Raw genomic sequence first — 16,591 nt, 5'->3', positions numbered from 1 at the left:
AATTATACTTTCCTGAGCATCCCAATCAGACATTTCAGGGTAAGTGTAGAGACATATTTGAAGATATAGATACATTTTTTCAAACATCAGACATTATTACAAATCACTGTATGTTATTATAAGCATTGAGCCAACTATGATTCCTCCTGAATAAGGGATCTTTTTTTATTTCATAACATTTTATTATTACATGGCAGTGCTTCTACAATCTACCACAAATTCAAGTCTTCATATGATCCTTTGCTACCACATCTCTTTATTCCAGGTAGGCTTCATTATATCCATTTATCAATAATGAAACAAAGCTAGGTATGTTATCACTGCTCCCAGTAAATATAGCATCATTATGAGAGAGCTTCTAGTCATTGGAAAAAGGTAAGGAAAATACACTAAAAACAGAAAATAAAGAAAAAAAATACTCATTTTTCACAGATACTGTGATGCCACCCTACAAGATAATCCCTAATGCCCTACACAAAACTGCTATAAAAAATAAACAAATTTATCAAGGATATTAAATACAATATCACAAGTACAATTCGCTTTTTGTATACCAGCATTATTTACTTTTTCAAAAATATTTTTAGTACTAATTACATGCTAAGTTTTGAAAAAGTTAATGGAAAGATGTGTCTCCAAGACAGATTTATGCTGGAAGTCCAAATGGTCTCTGACCTACATAGTTGTCCCTATGAAAGACTGTATCTTCAGGAGTTTCTGTTTATAATGAGCCATACAAAAGTTCCTAGGACAATTCCCCATAGCTTAGCCAGTATCTTAGCATAAAAATATATCTGATTCTTAATTCTCCATTTTTCACACTGCAAACATACATACACACATATACATATGGGAAATCACTGCCCCTCTGAGATTATAGTAGAAAGAGACATAAGAAATCTCTTTCTGCTTTTACGGAGACAGTAGCAACTGGGTCTTCCCTCCCGCTTTAGAATATATTGCACACACACAACATGCACTCGAAACCAGAAGAGAATGTTCTCTGCTCCACTTGTCTACCAAGGTTTCAACACAGGTCATACATTTTCCCTGCAGGGCCAATAGCACCACATAGACATGAAAGTGACTTAATTCATGGATACATCCTCAGTTTCTTGAGGACCTCAAGTAGTTTTCAAGGTAAGTGGATTTCTGAATTAGGGTTGCATTCTTCTTATTAAAAGATGAATGTGGGTTATTATAGCTGCCAATGGAGGAAGAATGCAAGTTTCAGACAGGAGACATCCTGATTCTCCAAAAGGATGATATATCCCACTGTGAGTTGCTTCTGCATACTCACGTATGCGTTCCATTTTTATTTTGTATAAAACATTCATATTTCAACAACCAAAATATAACCCTTATGCAGAGCATTCTAAAGAGAAATACTCTATCCCACTGGCTGTGAAAGCCAAGAGCAGCATTTCTGAGAGAAAATAATTTATCCAGCAGTAGGTAGAAAAAACAGAGCTATGACAGTTTTGCTCCATAATTTTCTCTGTTTTTTTATTTCCTTTCAAGGAATTTCATCCATTTCACATTATATTCATGAAATTTGAATTATTTCTCAACTCAAAATACCTTTAAATTCATCTATTCCATCCACATCATTTTTCCATATTTTATTGCTGCATTATAGTTGTACATAATGGTGGAATTCATTGCTATATATTTGTATATACATGCAGCATAACATTATAATTTGGCCAATATAATTCCCTAGTATTTCTCCTTTCCTTTCTTCCTAATCCCTTTCCTCTACTCTACTGATCTTCCTTACATTTTCATGAGATTCGCCCCCCCCACACACACACATACACTACTTTCTTTTCCTTTTTCCTCCCTAGCTTTGATATAGGAGAGAAAACACTGGGCCCTTGACTTGCTGAGTTTGGCATATCTAACTTAACAGAGTTCTCAGGTTCCATCCATTTTCCTACAATTGACTTTAAAAGAGTCAGTTTCATAGTTCTTAAATATCCCATGGAGATGCCTACTGGAACACCAGGTGAATCTCCAAAATGTCCAGGAGGTTTTATAAATTTCAACATTGAGTTTTTAATCAAAAGGTCTGTTTTTCCTCCCAGAACTTCTATAGGACTAACCCCACAACCACAATGCTTGTTCCTTTTGTTGTTCTGTGTTTAATTAGCACACCTTGCTCAACACAGCCAACTTCAAAATCGTGCATCCTATGCATGTCCATCCTATGGTCACAACTTTGTTCATGTCCCTTCACAGATACTATCACATCAAATGTTCTCTCCTTACTATTCACTCTATGTCACCACTTGTTCTCATACAGCCTCTTTTTCTATGGAATTTTAAAAATGTATTGAAGATCATTGAAACTTTGCTGTGAAGATTACATGGCTTGAGAAATGTTTGGTTCCATGTCTCTAAAGTTATGATGCATATTCATCATAAGCTGCAGCATATTCATTCTCATTGAACTGGACTCTGGAGTCCAGTAGACTAGATGCTAATCTTGGAAAACATTGACTGCCCTTATGTATTGCAATGATTCTTCATTACCTATTTGCTTGGTCACTAATCAAATAGGTCATGATGTGATGATGTTAAGAAAGGGATTTGTTTCTATATTTTTATTTTCAGGATCATTCTATAATTTTGATTAAAGGTGTAGAAGGGGAAGATTTATATTTTCTGCAGTCAAGTTTCCCGACGACTAAGGAGAGGTCGTTTGGGATGTGAGTAAATTGGAATCATTGTCAGCATATTTATTAGGTAAAAAATTTACTTTGAACCGCAGCACACCAGGACCACTGATGATTATAAGCGTTTCAGGGTAGTATAGGCATCTCTGACTATGGCGCACAGTAAATATATAATCAATTGTTGATCCCAGTTGGTCAGTTAGTGGCCAACTGCAGCCTGGTGAATGGATGACTTGATAACAAAAGAAACTAGACAAATCCAGTTCCAGACACATCGACCAAACTTATCAATATCTAATGCTTAATGCATGGACTTTAAGATACAGTATGTATCACATATAAAACCTGTGAGGGCACATAAGGTCATCTATGTACAAGAACGATGAAGTAGCCATTGTATGGGAGAAGAACCTGGTGGTCAGTTACACTCTGAACTTCCTTTTTTTTTTCTGTTTACAGAGGCAATTCTGTGAATGCTCCACTCTGAACGTCCAACAGTCATTATGTCTTTTCTAAATGTCACCAACTTGACTCCTGCTTCATTCATCCTAAATGGCATCCCTGGTCTGGAAGAGGTGCATTTGTGGATCTCCTTCCCGCTGTGTGCCATGTACAGCATTGCCCTTACAGGGAACTTTGGCCTTATGCACCTCATCTACTCTGAAGAGGCCTTACACAGACCTATGTACATCTTCTTAGCCCTTCTTTCCTTCACAGATGTGCTCATGTGCACCAGCACGCTTCCCAACACTCTCTGCATACTGTGGTTCAACCTCAAGGAGATTGATTTTAAGGCCTGCCTGGCCCAGATGTTCTTTGTGCACACCTTCACAGGAATGGAGTCTGGGGTGCTCATGCTCATGGCACTGGACCGCTACGTGGCCATCTGCTATCCCTTGCGCTATGCCACCATTCTCACCAATGCAGTCATTGCCAAGGCTGGGATGCTCACTTTTCTTAGGGGTGTGATGCTTGTTATCCCTTTCACTTTCCTCACCAAGCGCCTGCCATACTGCAGGGGCAATATCATCCCCCACACCTACTGTGACCACATGTCAGTTGCCAAGATATCCTGTGGGAATGTTCAGGTCAACGCCATCTATGGTTTGATGGTTGCCCTACTGATTGGGGGCTTTGACATCTTGTGCATCACTGTCTCCTACACCATGATCCTTCAGGCAGTTGTGAGTCTGTCCTCAGCAGATGCTCGGCAGAAAGCCTTCAGCACCTGCACCGCCCACATCTGTGCCATTGTCATTACCTACGTCCCAGCCTTCTTCACCTTCTTCACACATCGCTTTGGTGGACACACCATTCCACCCCACATACACATCATTATGGCTAATCTCTATCTACTCATGCCTCCCACCATGAATCCGATTGTATATGGGGTGAAAACCAAGCAGATCCGAGACAGTGTCATCAGGTTCATATTTAAGGGAAAGGGGACTTTGTCCCAGAACATGAAGTAGAGACTTTTGAATGTAGAAGTTCCCTTAGCCAGGTTGAGATCACCAAAACAACAGGAAACTCTCCAAAGAAACTTGGTATGTGTCCACAGGGAACACTTCCCTGCAACTCAGAGTCTTCTCTCTCTTTGGAAAGATCAAGACTCTGTTTATGTAAGTAAAGTCCTTCTGAAATGCAAAGCCTCTTTAATGTAGAAGACTTCAAAGTTCATAGCTCTTAATCATACTAGACAGGAATCGCTCTCCTGAACGACAATCTGCACACATTGAGGCACAGTGTTTGGATCACTAGGAGTGGAGTTAAATGTTTTGAAGATTTTAAGTCCCTGACAATATACAACTTATGCTCATTAATATCTGTGCCTAATTTACATTTCTCAGCATTCTCCTGCCAAAATCATTTGGAGTTAATTCTTATTTTCTGAGTCATTCTTTCCTGATTTCCTGGCCTGGATGGTAGGTACAGGGTTTAGGAACTTGGTGGCATTTCATGAAGCTGTCACTTATGATGCGTGCTCTTTTTTTGCATGCTATATTTCAGGAAAATGTCTATTTGAAATAACATGTCTTGAGGATAACATTCTGATCCTACAACTGTGAAACATTTCCTTCTTGTCTCCTATACTTCTGTGTATGACTTAGAAAGTATGTATACTTTATTTTCAAGAATGTGTTAAATTAGATGTTATATGTGCATATTTATACAAATTATTATCAAATAACACAGACAAGACCATGGTAAAAACTAATGATCAAAACCTCCATTTAGTTCCTTTTCAAAAATGGCCTCTTAAAAATATTGTGTGTGCACATGTATGTTTTTATTGTTCTTTCTTTTAATTATTTCTTTACTCCAAGCCATGTTTGAACTTTAATAAGATTTAGATTACTAACTATTCTGTCATACACACGAGAATCTTTTTTTGTACCAGTGATTGACACCAAGGGCATTTAACCACTGATCCACATCCCCAACCCCTTATGCTTTTATTTTGAGACAAGGTCTCACTACATTGGTAGGGCATCACTAAATTGCTGAGGTTTGTCTTGAACTTGTGATCCTCCAGCCTCAGCTTCCCAAGCCACTAGGGAGGCACGCACCACCATGCCCAGACACAATGAAAATTAACTCAATTACAATATCAGTCACCTCTCTCTAAAAATGTTATATTTTATATAAATATATATATATATATATATATAGTATGCTACCACACGTGAAAAATAGGCGTGTGTTCTGTCCTACCCTACTTTGCCCACTACTTTTAACCTCAATATGAATTAGTTTTATTTTTAGCTTTCTTCTTAAAAGCATTGTCATTTTACTCAATTCTGGATTTGTTTGTAATTTGATTGTAATAATTAAAACCTAATAAATAGTATTTGAATTATTACGATTATATGAATATTAATATGAGTATTGAGTATGAATGTTGATCACTTTGTAGCCAAGTCAGGATTATGGTTCCTTCTGTATTGTTCTAACAGGAACATCTTTATTAATCACGAAGTATGAGCATCCATGTTTTTCGGTAATATCTGAAAATATATTACACTGATCTAACAAGGAAAAAGTTTTATGGAAAAGGAGCACCAGAAAGCAAATGTCTGACTTTCAGAACTGTTGTTAAGACAGAAAGCTGTTACAACAAAGGGAAGAATTTATCCAAACCACTCTAAATTATTTTGTAGTTTCAGTTTTAAAATTGTATTTTTTTTCCTCCAGTTATTTGGAAATACATAATAAAGTTATCTATAGTACCCCCTACTGTACAAAAGAAAATCAGGTATTATTCCTCCTTCCTAACTGTGACCTTGCATTCACTGACTTACCTCATCTCCTGCCCAGAACCCAGTATCTGGTAACCACTATTTTAGTCTCAACTTTGGTGAGATAATGTTTACTATATTCTGCATATGCTTGCCTCATGTGGTATCCATCTGTGCCTGGTTTATTTCACTTCACATAATACCCTCCAGGTTCATTCATATTGCCACAAATGATAGGGTTTCTTCCCTTTTTTGGCTAAATAGTATTTCGTGTGTGTATATATGCTGTATTTGATTCATGCATTCATTGGTTGAAGAACCTTTAGGTTGATCCCACATCTTTGCTCTTGTGAACTGTAGTGTGCAGATGCTTCTTCAGCCAACAATTTGATTTCCTTTGAATATATACCTGGTAATGGGATTGCTCAATCATAAGACAATTCTGTTTTTAATATTTTGAGTAACTAATACACTGTGTTTCATAATGACCACACCATACCATAAAGTATTTTCTATAACTGAATTCAGAATTGGTGTTTTAAGAAATTCCAATAAATGACTAAATACCTAGAAAAAGTGCTTATATAAGATAAACTTGAGCTCAACTTTGTGAGAACATATGATATATTCTCTCAGCAACTTTCCACATAAAATATATTATTACTAAATATAGTCATCATGCTGCATATTAGAATTCCTTAGCTTGTCTTGTATCTGCATGCTTGGACTATTTGAAAAACATTTCCCTATATTTCCCTTACAACCCTGACTCCCTTCTGTTTTCTGTTTCTATGAGTTAAGATTTCATTTACCACAATGTCTTCCAGGTTCATGCATGTGGCCATAAATGTAGGGTTTCCTTATTTTTAAAAATTCTAAAAATTGGCACATAAACATTATAAAATTATAGGTTTTGTATAAATAAATATATATATATGTATACCTTATACCATGTATATATAGATATATACCATGTATATATAGATATACATGGTATATATAGATATACATGTATATATAGATATATATGGTATAAGGTAGAAAGCATGGTGAGTCTGTTTCCTGAAATGTCATTGCTTTGTGGTAAAAACATTCAAAATCCTTTCTTCTACCTTTTTTGAAGTGTACAGAACATGATTATCTATAGTCATCCTATTGTGTATTAGAACACCAGAATTTACTTCTAACGATAACTCTAACCTTATACCTACCTGTTCACCAACCTCTCTTTTTTAAGTCTGAAATATATGTATACATATATATGTATTATATATTATATATAATAATATAACATATTATAATACATATATATATATAATACAACCATCCATTGACAGACATGAGTCAGAAGGAATGTAACCTTCTCCTTTATTTTAACTCATAAATACATCTTTATTTCCATTTTCATGACAAGAGTTTTCTCTAATAATGAAAGTGATTTGAATAAATCTACTTACTTTAAAGTGTGAAGGACCAGCTGATTTGTTTTTATTTGAAAAGTGGAGATCAAGAAACTATCATAATTAAAATTAATAGAATTCAAGTTGATAATAGTTAAGAAAAATAATTCATTGAAAAGTGCACTTGTGTGTTCACAATTTTACCACTTCAAAATTCAATGTACTGATTTGAGACATATTCACATACCACAGAGTTCACACTCTGAACTGTCCAGTTCAATAGTTATAATACATTCAGAATTAAGTATTTGTTATTTTTTTGATGGATCCTCAAGAGTTTTAATTCTCTTTTTAAAATTTGTTCTAATTGGTTATGCATGCAGTAGAATGCATTTTGACACATTGTACACACATGGAGCACAACTTCTCACTTGTCTGGCTGTGCAGGATGCAGAGCCACACCGGTAGCATAATCATACATGATACAGAGTAATAATGTCCATTGGTTTTTAGTTTTAAAAATTTTCATCACCCCAAAAAGAAATCCCATGCTAATTAGCAGTTACCATCGTTCCCTTCCTTCTGCCCTGAGTGACCACTAGCCTACTTTCTGACTCAGTGTGTTTGACTATTTTAAGGTATTCTGTGCACATAGACTCACACAATTCGTGGTCTTTTGTGTCTGGATTTTTTCCTTGGCATATTTTCAAGGTTCATCCATGTGGACTATGAATCAACAATTTATTCTTTTTGTTGCTTAATAATTCTGTTGTGTAAATGTGCCACATTTTGTTTCCTCATTGGGCAGTTGTTAGACCTTTGAATTATTTCTACAGTTTGGTCGCTGTCAATAATGTTACTATGAGTGAGTTTTTAATTATTATTTATTTATTTTTTACAGACTGCATTTTGATTCATTGTACACAAATGAGGTACATTGTTTCATTTCTGTTTGGTTGTACACCATGCAGATAAAAAAGATACAATATAACAATGAACTCTCAATTCCAACTACCTCCATGGGCTCCTACCTATATTCAGTGGATCCCCTGCTCTACTAGACTTCCATTACCTAGTGCCTGGGCTTAGAGGAGACCAGATGCTCCTTCAGAACCTCACAAAAGGAAGCGACAGAAAAATTTGACATTGTTTCAAAGGGTACAGAGTTTGAGTGCAAATTTTCTAGGGGAAATTTGATATAAGTGCTTTAAAAGTAGTATATATTTGACTCAATACCTATTCATTTCTACAAATTTCATAGTAGCATCAAACATGATATGTCAATGATCATTATAAAGCTACAGTGTAACATATTGAAAATAAACTCAATGTTCTTAGAGAAATAATTAAAGGCAGGTGGATAGCATAAGATAGACTATTGTGCTAACTTTGATACATGCATTATAAAGGGTTATTGATCAATGTTTATGATATATTTTTAAATGGAAGCAAGCAGTGATGAAATAACCTGTGAATTATGATCATGATTTTCAGAAAAAAAAAAAAAAGCTTTGCACATTTGTGGATACAAATACACACAAAAACCTAAGAGTAGATATTTCTGAGAGTTAGAAATGTTGCTTGCAAATGTCTTCATTGTTACTACTTTTTTTTTCTTTCCAATTAACATTTATAATTTTGGAATTTCTAATACTAAATAAAAATTCATGAAATTTCTCATAAATATTCACCCTTAATTTATTTTTAATTGCCTTAGACAAGAATTTCCAAATTCTATTCCTCAGTGTGGGATACTTGTAGCAGGGAGTTACCTTCTGGACTGCTTTCCTTTGGGGGCCACCTGTGGATAAGGACATGGCTCCCCAACAACACCTGAAGCTTTGTATCATGCTTTCCCTTAAGGACTCTATACTCTGTGGGGGCTCTTAATTCCTGCATCACATTGAGACCTGGAACTTCTGAGGACAGATGAGATTAAGTTGGTTTCCTGTGGGATCTATGCTGGCCTAAACACTTCTGCTCCAGGTTATAAGGTGACACCACTGTGCTGGCATCAAGTACATTCCTGGGCCCTACCCCTAACATGAACACCTCGCATGCTTCTAATCTGCAGCCATATTGTGGGTAAGAGAAGATTTCTGCCTTCCAGGCCTGCCAATCCTAGGCCCAATGTGTGGCAAAGCCTAGCATTGTTTCATTCTGTCTGTGTCACCATGGGTACCAAAGCCACTGCCCTATAGAAGATGTTGTAGGTGATTTCTTATGCTGAAAAAAAAATCGAGGAGATATGTTTATTTCACACTAAAAACTAGTACTTATATGGGCTGTTGGTGGTTAAAGGGACAGGTTAGCTGCCCTTAAAATCTCCATTGGAGTTTAGAGAACACTTCTCCCTATATATATGTTTTTTTTTTTTTTTTTTAATTTTAAGCAGAATTTTTTGTTTATAGCAGCACAATTCACAACAGCTAAGCTATGGAACCAACCTAGGTGCCCTTCAACAGATGTATGGATAAAGAAATTATGGTACACAATGGAATAGTTATTTATTTTATGAACTATTTGTTGTAATGCAGAGGTTCAGAAACAATCCCAGGATGCTTTCAATCAGGAAAAGACAAATAGGTGCAATACTTTTCCCACTTAGTCAGTAGCCCACTCTTCTCCATCCTTCCCTTTCTTCAATTTAGTCACACCACTTGCACTCAGTCAATACAATTCCACTTTATTGAGAATTCTTTTTTAATCCAATACTGTCCTCATTCACGAAGCAAAATAGGTAAAGAGTTTGGTCAACACACTGAAAGATCTTCCGGGTTAACACAGGGAAAGGGAAAAGTTAAATTGTTCTACTACAGGTCTCCTGGTTAAAATCATCATGAAAACACAGAGAAAATATGAGGGTGGCAAAGAGGAAGGAAGGGGAATTTCAAACAGTGAACCTGGTTTGGTTTGGCTTAGGAGAGATTGGGAAGGTCTTGCTTCGCCAGTATTCAGTAGAGAGTCACAAACTTCTGTATCTCTGGGCAAGCTACTCAGTATACTGCCTTTGTTAGATAAAGGCACTTTAACAATATTGAATTGATAGGCTTATTATAAGAATATAATTACAGTCACAGATTAATTAAAGAGTTATGTAAATATAGTAAATAGATAAATATAGTCAAAGAGAACATTTGTCATTTTATCCATAGGCATAAGGATAAATATTTGAGTTGGAGTGCAAATTTGGTATTTATGCATGCAGTGAACAAAAAACACCTGAGAAGAGGTGAAGAAAGTCCTTCTGCCAAATGTCCAAGGATATATTTCCTGTCACATACAGTGGATATTCAACAAATTTTTAAAATTTTAGTAAGTAAAATTTGTTGAATTTAATTTAGAGTTCATTCACTTAAGACATTCAGGTTCAGTGATAGAACTTTGTGTCATAAAAATATTGGATTGGACATTTCAGGACAAATGTTTCAGAACAATGGCCACAATGAAGAAGAAACAGTTTAGAAGAATCTAGAGGTATTTTTCTGGATCTAGTTTATTTTCACACTCCCACCCAGGGGACTGGGGAAGTGGTTGTTGAATTTATTCTGTATCCTAGCACCTAAAAGCCTCAGGTACTGAACGCAGATCTGGACCATCATTAGAGAAGCTAACTTGAAAGTGAAAAGGAGTTCTCTGGAAACTGGAATCAGGTGATAATCAAAGGAGCCTGTTTTCTGTTTTAGCAGCCAGAGGCGACCATGGGGGCTACACACATTTTCTGTCAAATGACTCCTCAGCGCAAGATGGGAAAACAGCAGAAGCAGCAGTGATGAGAACAATCACCTGCTTTCCACCTGGATGAGGTAATGGATTTCTCTCCTTAGAGAAAGGCAAGATCCAGCTAAGTCTGCAGCATTTAAGTCTTTAATCCATTTGGGTTTTTCATCTGGTGGGAGAAAAAGGTCTAATTTTCTTCTTCTGTATGTGGATATCCAGTTTTCTCAGCACCCTTTATTAAAGAGACATTTCTTTCCCTATGATATGCTATTAATACCTTTTTCTAAATATTATTTAGTTTTAAAAGTGTAGATTTATTTCTGGGCTCCCCTTCTGTTCCATGGGATTGTGTGTCTCTCCCTCTGTCAGTACCTGCTATTTGTTACTCTGTTTAATACATTTTGAGGTCAGGCAGTGTGATGTCTCCAGCTTTGTTCCTTTTGCTCAAGAGTGCTTTGGTTATTTAGAATCGTTTATGGTTTCCTATGATTTGAGGGATTCTTTTCCTATTTCAGTGAAGGATGTTATTTTTGTAGGGATTGTGTTGAAATTGTAGATTACTTAACAATATTAATTCTTTTAATACATAAAAAATCATGTTTCCGTTAATCTGTCTCTTTTTTGATTTCTTTCATCAATGTTTTGTATTTTTTCTTGTACAGATATTTCATCTAATTGGTCAAATTTACATACACACACACACACACACGCACACACACACACACCCTGCTTGGTCTCTTGTAAATGAGATTGCTTTCTCCATTTCTTTTTCAGATAGTTCACTGCTCATATATAAATATGCAAATATGCTGGTGATTGTTGTATGTTGATTTTGTATTCTACAAATTTATTGAATTTCTTGGTCAGTTTTGGTTTTTGGTGGAGTGTTTACTGTTTCTAATATAGAGAAACATGTCATCTGGAAATAGGACCAATTTCACTTCTCCTTTCCAATTTGATTCTTTAATTTCTTTGTTATGCCTACCTGCTCTGTCTAGCTCCTCCAGTACTATGTTGAGTAGAAGAGAAGATGTTGGATTTTATCAAATTCTTTTTCTTCATCTATTGAAATAATCATATAATTTCATCCTTCATTGTGTTAACATGACATATTGTATTTATTGACTGACTTAGTATGTTGAACAACCCTTTAATCCCAGGGATGAATCCCACTTGATCATGGTGAATGCTCTTTTCAATGTGCTATTGAATATAATTAGCTAGTATTCATAATATTCTTTTGAAATGCTTTTGTATTTCTGTAGTGCCAGTCATAATGTCCTTCTCTCATTTCTGAATTTACTTACCCTAGAGTGCTCTTTTTTTCTCATCTAACTAAATGTTTGTCAACTTTGTTTTTCTTTTAAAATAAACCACTCTTAGATTATTAGTCTTTTCTATTGTTTTTCTAGGCTCTGTTTCATTTATTTCTACTCAGTTCTTTATTATTTCCTTCTTTCCAATCATGTCACAGAGCTTTGCAAATAAATGGAAGAAATTGAGTGAGGCCCACCTCAAGATTTAAATTCTAGGTAGCATTTTCCAGTTAGCAAGTAGTACAGCCTAGTTCAAGAATGAAAGTTTATGATACATTGGCCATATGATCTAGTGTCTAAACCAGGATTCCTTTGACTGGCTAGAGAATGGGAAGAAATGAAATAGGAAATGTAAGATCTAAATTTTACTGCATTGAATGAAATGCCAAGGTATTTGAACCCTAACCTTAAAATAATGAGACATTGATGTTTATTAAACAGAGGCTTAAAATATCTTCAAAATTATGCTATAGCTCAAACATTTAAAAAACAGAAGAGACAAAATAAGGAAACGGATGTAGCTAGATGGTCTTTAAAGAGGACAGTGAAAGTGGTGATAAAAATGAAGATCTGCTATTAGAAATATTGCTGATCTAATTATGTCATGTGCAAGTACACATATGCCACAATGCATTGCACTCTTGTGTACATTAGTACACACCAATGCATTAAAAAAATAAGTTGCTGGGCATGGTGATACGCACTGTAATCCCAGCTACTCAGGAGGCTCAGGTAGAAGCATCATAGGTTCTAGGTCAGCCTCAACAATTTAGTGAGATTCTACTCTAAAATAAAAATTTTAAAAAAGACTAGATATGTAGATCAGTGGTAAAACTCCCTTGGGTTCAATCCTCAGTATTCCCTTCCCACCAAAAAAATAGAAATTCATCTTGTCTCAGGATAGGCCAGGAAAATAGATAGGTTGAGGCAACCTGATTAGAGTACCACCTGGGACACTGGGTTGTAAAGAAATAATACTAAGATGAGGTGGAAGAATACTCAAGATCATAAAGTGTAGATAGTTAAGTTGTAATGCTGTGGTGAGTGATGGCAATGTTATCCAAAATACAGATCTCAGAGATAAAGTCTGTTTTTGGCAAGGGTACATTTTGCATTAATCAGTTTAATGTTTGACATGGTAAATTTAAAGTTTTCATGGAAATTTAAAGTGGAAATACCCAGCATGCATTTAGAAGGACACAATAATTATGACATAGGTTACTTATAAATTTATTTGAAACTATCTTCTCCACAGAGAGAAAACAGGAACAGTCTAGAGTATATGTTTTTCAAAACTTACACTAGAAAAGCAAGACATGGAAAGGAAATAGATTATCTTAGTGGGGGATTGCAGATTATTTTACAAAGGGAGATTTCTTTTTTTTTTTTTTTTTTCTTTTTACTTTTTAAAAATTGTTTTGGGATTTTTGTTTGTTTGTTTTTGTTTTTGATACTGGGAATTTAATCCAGGGCACTTAACCACTGAGCTACGTTTCCACCCCTTTTTATTTTTTTAATTTTGAGTCAGGTCCAACTAAGCAGCTTAGGGTCTTGCTAAGTTGCTGAGGTTTCTGCCTTACCTCCAGAGTCTCTAGGATTACAGGCATGTGCCACTGCGCCCAGCACAAAATGGAGGTTTCTTATCTTTCTTTTTCTTGGGAAAATAAATCAGATTGATATTCATAGCATTATCTTTGTACTTCATATTCATATATCAACTAAACCTGGCTTCCAAATGATTCCTATAATCAATCCTTCAGAATTCTAACTTAGGAAAAACTAAACTTCTGATTATTTTTCAGAACTCTCTAAGGTAAGCATCATTAGTCATATTATAGATGAACAACAGAGGTTTTAAAGTGAAGTAAATGTCATCAAAATACAAGATTGGTATAGAAAGAGCTAAAATGCAAATAAGGTGCTATCTGATTGAAATAACTATAATCTTGCCATTACAAATTTCCACGTAAAATTAATTAAATAAACTAATTCCAGCATTATTCTTTACATGTGAACCCTTGCTATCATAGGATACATGTTCTGCCAAGCCAGTTTATACAGGATAGAGACTGCATGAGTGTGGGTATCAGATATGAATATCATTTCTGCGCCTGAATCTAGTTGTGACAGTCAACATTTTCCTGTACTTGAAACCCAATTTCTACTTCTATTTTTTGGTGCAAACAATTACAACTTTGTATGTATGGATCTAACATTACTTGTAGGTTGTTTTGGTGAAAACAATTACAACTTCGTATGTATGGATCTAACATTACTTGTAGGTTGTTTATAAAACTTCTTGAATAATACTGGGAATTTAATATTATTCAGTAAATTATGTAATTTCAAAGTTACCATTATTCAAAATGTTTGGCAATATTTATAAATACAACTTTATTACTACTTTGAGTTTGTATTTGCAAAAATCTGAATCAAATTTCTATTTCTTAATTCCTTTTCCTCAGGATAGATACTTCTGGAAAAATCAAGTTCCTCTCCTGAATTAATTATGCTTGTTTCCAATAATTCATATGTGGCTCCCCAATATTTTTTTCTTAATGGAATTCCTGGTCTGGAAACAGTCCATGTATGGATCTCTCTTCCACTCTGCACAATGTACATTATGTCCCTTGTGGGTAACCTTGGCCTTGTGTACCTCATTTATCACGAGGAATCCTTACACCACCCCATGTATTGCTTTCTGGCCATGCTGTCCCTCGTTGACCTCCTCACCTGCTCCACCACTGTGCCCAATGCACTTTGCATCTTCTGGTTTGATCTCAAGAAAATTAACTTCAATGCTTGCTTAGCTCAGATGTTCTTTGTCCATGGGTTCACAGGTGTGGAGTCTGGAGTGCTCATGCTCATGGCTCTGGACCGCTACATGGCCATTTGCTACCCATTGCGTTATGCAACCATACTCACTAACCCTATCATTGCAAAAGCTGGGCTTGCCACCTTCCTGAGAGGTATGTTGCTGATGATTCCATTTCCATTCTTGGTCAAGCGTTTGCCCTTCTCTCAGGAAAATATAATTTCCCACACATATTGTGACCACATGTCTGTGGTTAAGTTATCCTGTGCTAGCATCGAGGTCAATGTCATCTACGGTCTGCTGGTTGCACTTCTGATTGGAGTGTTCGACATTTGTTGCATTTCTGTGTCTTACACTATGATCCTCCAGGCAGTGGTCAGCCTCTCATCGTCAGATGCTCGGCAAAAGGCCTTCAGCACCTGCACTGCTCACATATCTGCCATCATGATCACCTATGTTCCAGCATTCTTCACCTTCTTTACCCACCGTTTTGGGGACCACACCGTTCCCCCTTCTCTTCACATCATTGTGGCGAATCTTTATCTTCTTCTTCCTCCAACTCTGAACCCCATTGTTTATGGGGTAAAGACAAAACAGATCCGAGACAGTGTCATAAAGTTCTTCCAGGGTGAAAAAATTGCAAGTAGATTCAAGACAACTCAAATTAAATAGAATAATAGTGAATGAAAATATGACAAAGAGAAAACTCACCTATGTATCAATAGTCTCCATTATCTCTCTAAGAATGTGTTTCTGGAAACTCTTTTGAGGAAATTCATAGCTAATTCTGGATTCATACCTCAATGCCTTTCCCTTCTTTTTCTTCCATCATCAGTTCTTTAAATTAATATATTTTTAATTGATACAATCGTGATATATATATATATATATATATATATATATATATATATATATATATATGTTTTGTTTTTTTGTTTTTTTGTTTTTTTTTCAGTGCTGGGGATTGAACCCAGGACCTTGTGCTTATGAGGCAAGCACTCTACCAACTGAGCTATATCCCCAGCCCTTATATATATGTATATGTATATGTATATGTATGTATAGTGGTAAATCTAGTTGCTCTCACCGAAGTAGAGTAAAATGTTGGTTTCCATCATCAATTTTAATCAAGTCATCAGTATGAGATTGTAACAACTTACCCCTAATTCATCCATCTAATTTATTAACCCTAGAAGGAGTCCTTAAATGCCTTGTTTTGGCAATTCTTCCTTTAGATAAGAAACGAGGGGCTGAGGCTGTAGCTCAGTGGCAGAGCACCACACGTGAATACTGGGTTCAATCCTCAACACTGCGTAAAAACAGACAAATAAAATAAAGGCATTCTGTTCATCTACAACTGAGAAAATTGTAAAAATTAAATTAAATGGCTTTTTGGGAAATTTTTTAGCCTAACAGTCTTAGA

At 35.6% G+C, this 16,591-nt stretch overlaps 3 protein-coding genes across 3 annotated transcripts in view; all 3 read left to right on the top strand.

The window, feature by feature from the left end:
- Positions 1–16,591, top strand: part of LOC306640515 (olfactory receptor 56A3-like) — a gene marked incomplete at both ends in the record, with an annotated part of 168,308 nt that overhangs the window by 64,667 nt on the left and 87,050 nt on the right. The window lies entirely within an intron of this gene.
- Positions 3,182–4,150, top strand: OR52N1 (olfactory receptor family 52 subfamily N member 1; the record flags this gene model as incomplete). The annotated part of the gene is made up of 1 exon (XM_079101762.1): positions 3,182–4,150. One exon carries the CDS (start codon positions 3,182–3,184, stop codon positions 4,148–4,150), a length of 969 nt encoding a protein of 322 aa, XP_078957888.1.
- On the top strand, positions 14,863–15,840 carry LOC306638536 (olfactory receptor 52N5-like; the record flags this gene model as incomplete). Its single annotated transcript, XM_079101761.1, has 1 exon — positions 14,863–15,840. The coding sequence occupies one exon, from the start codon at positions 14,863–14,865 to the stop codon at positions 15,838–15,840; it is 978 nt and encodes a 325-aa protein (XP_078957887.1).

Source organism: Sciurus vulgaris (genome assembly GCF_902686455.1).
Source record: "Sciurus vulgaris genome assembly, chromosome: 11".
Lineage (NCBI taxonomy): Eukaryota > Metazoa > Chordata > Mammalia > Rodentia > Sciuridae > Sciurus > Sciurus vulgaris.
The sequence above is the reverse complement of the archived record's forward strand: the minus strand, read 5'-3'. Positions and strand labels throughout refer to the sequence as shown.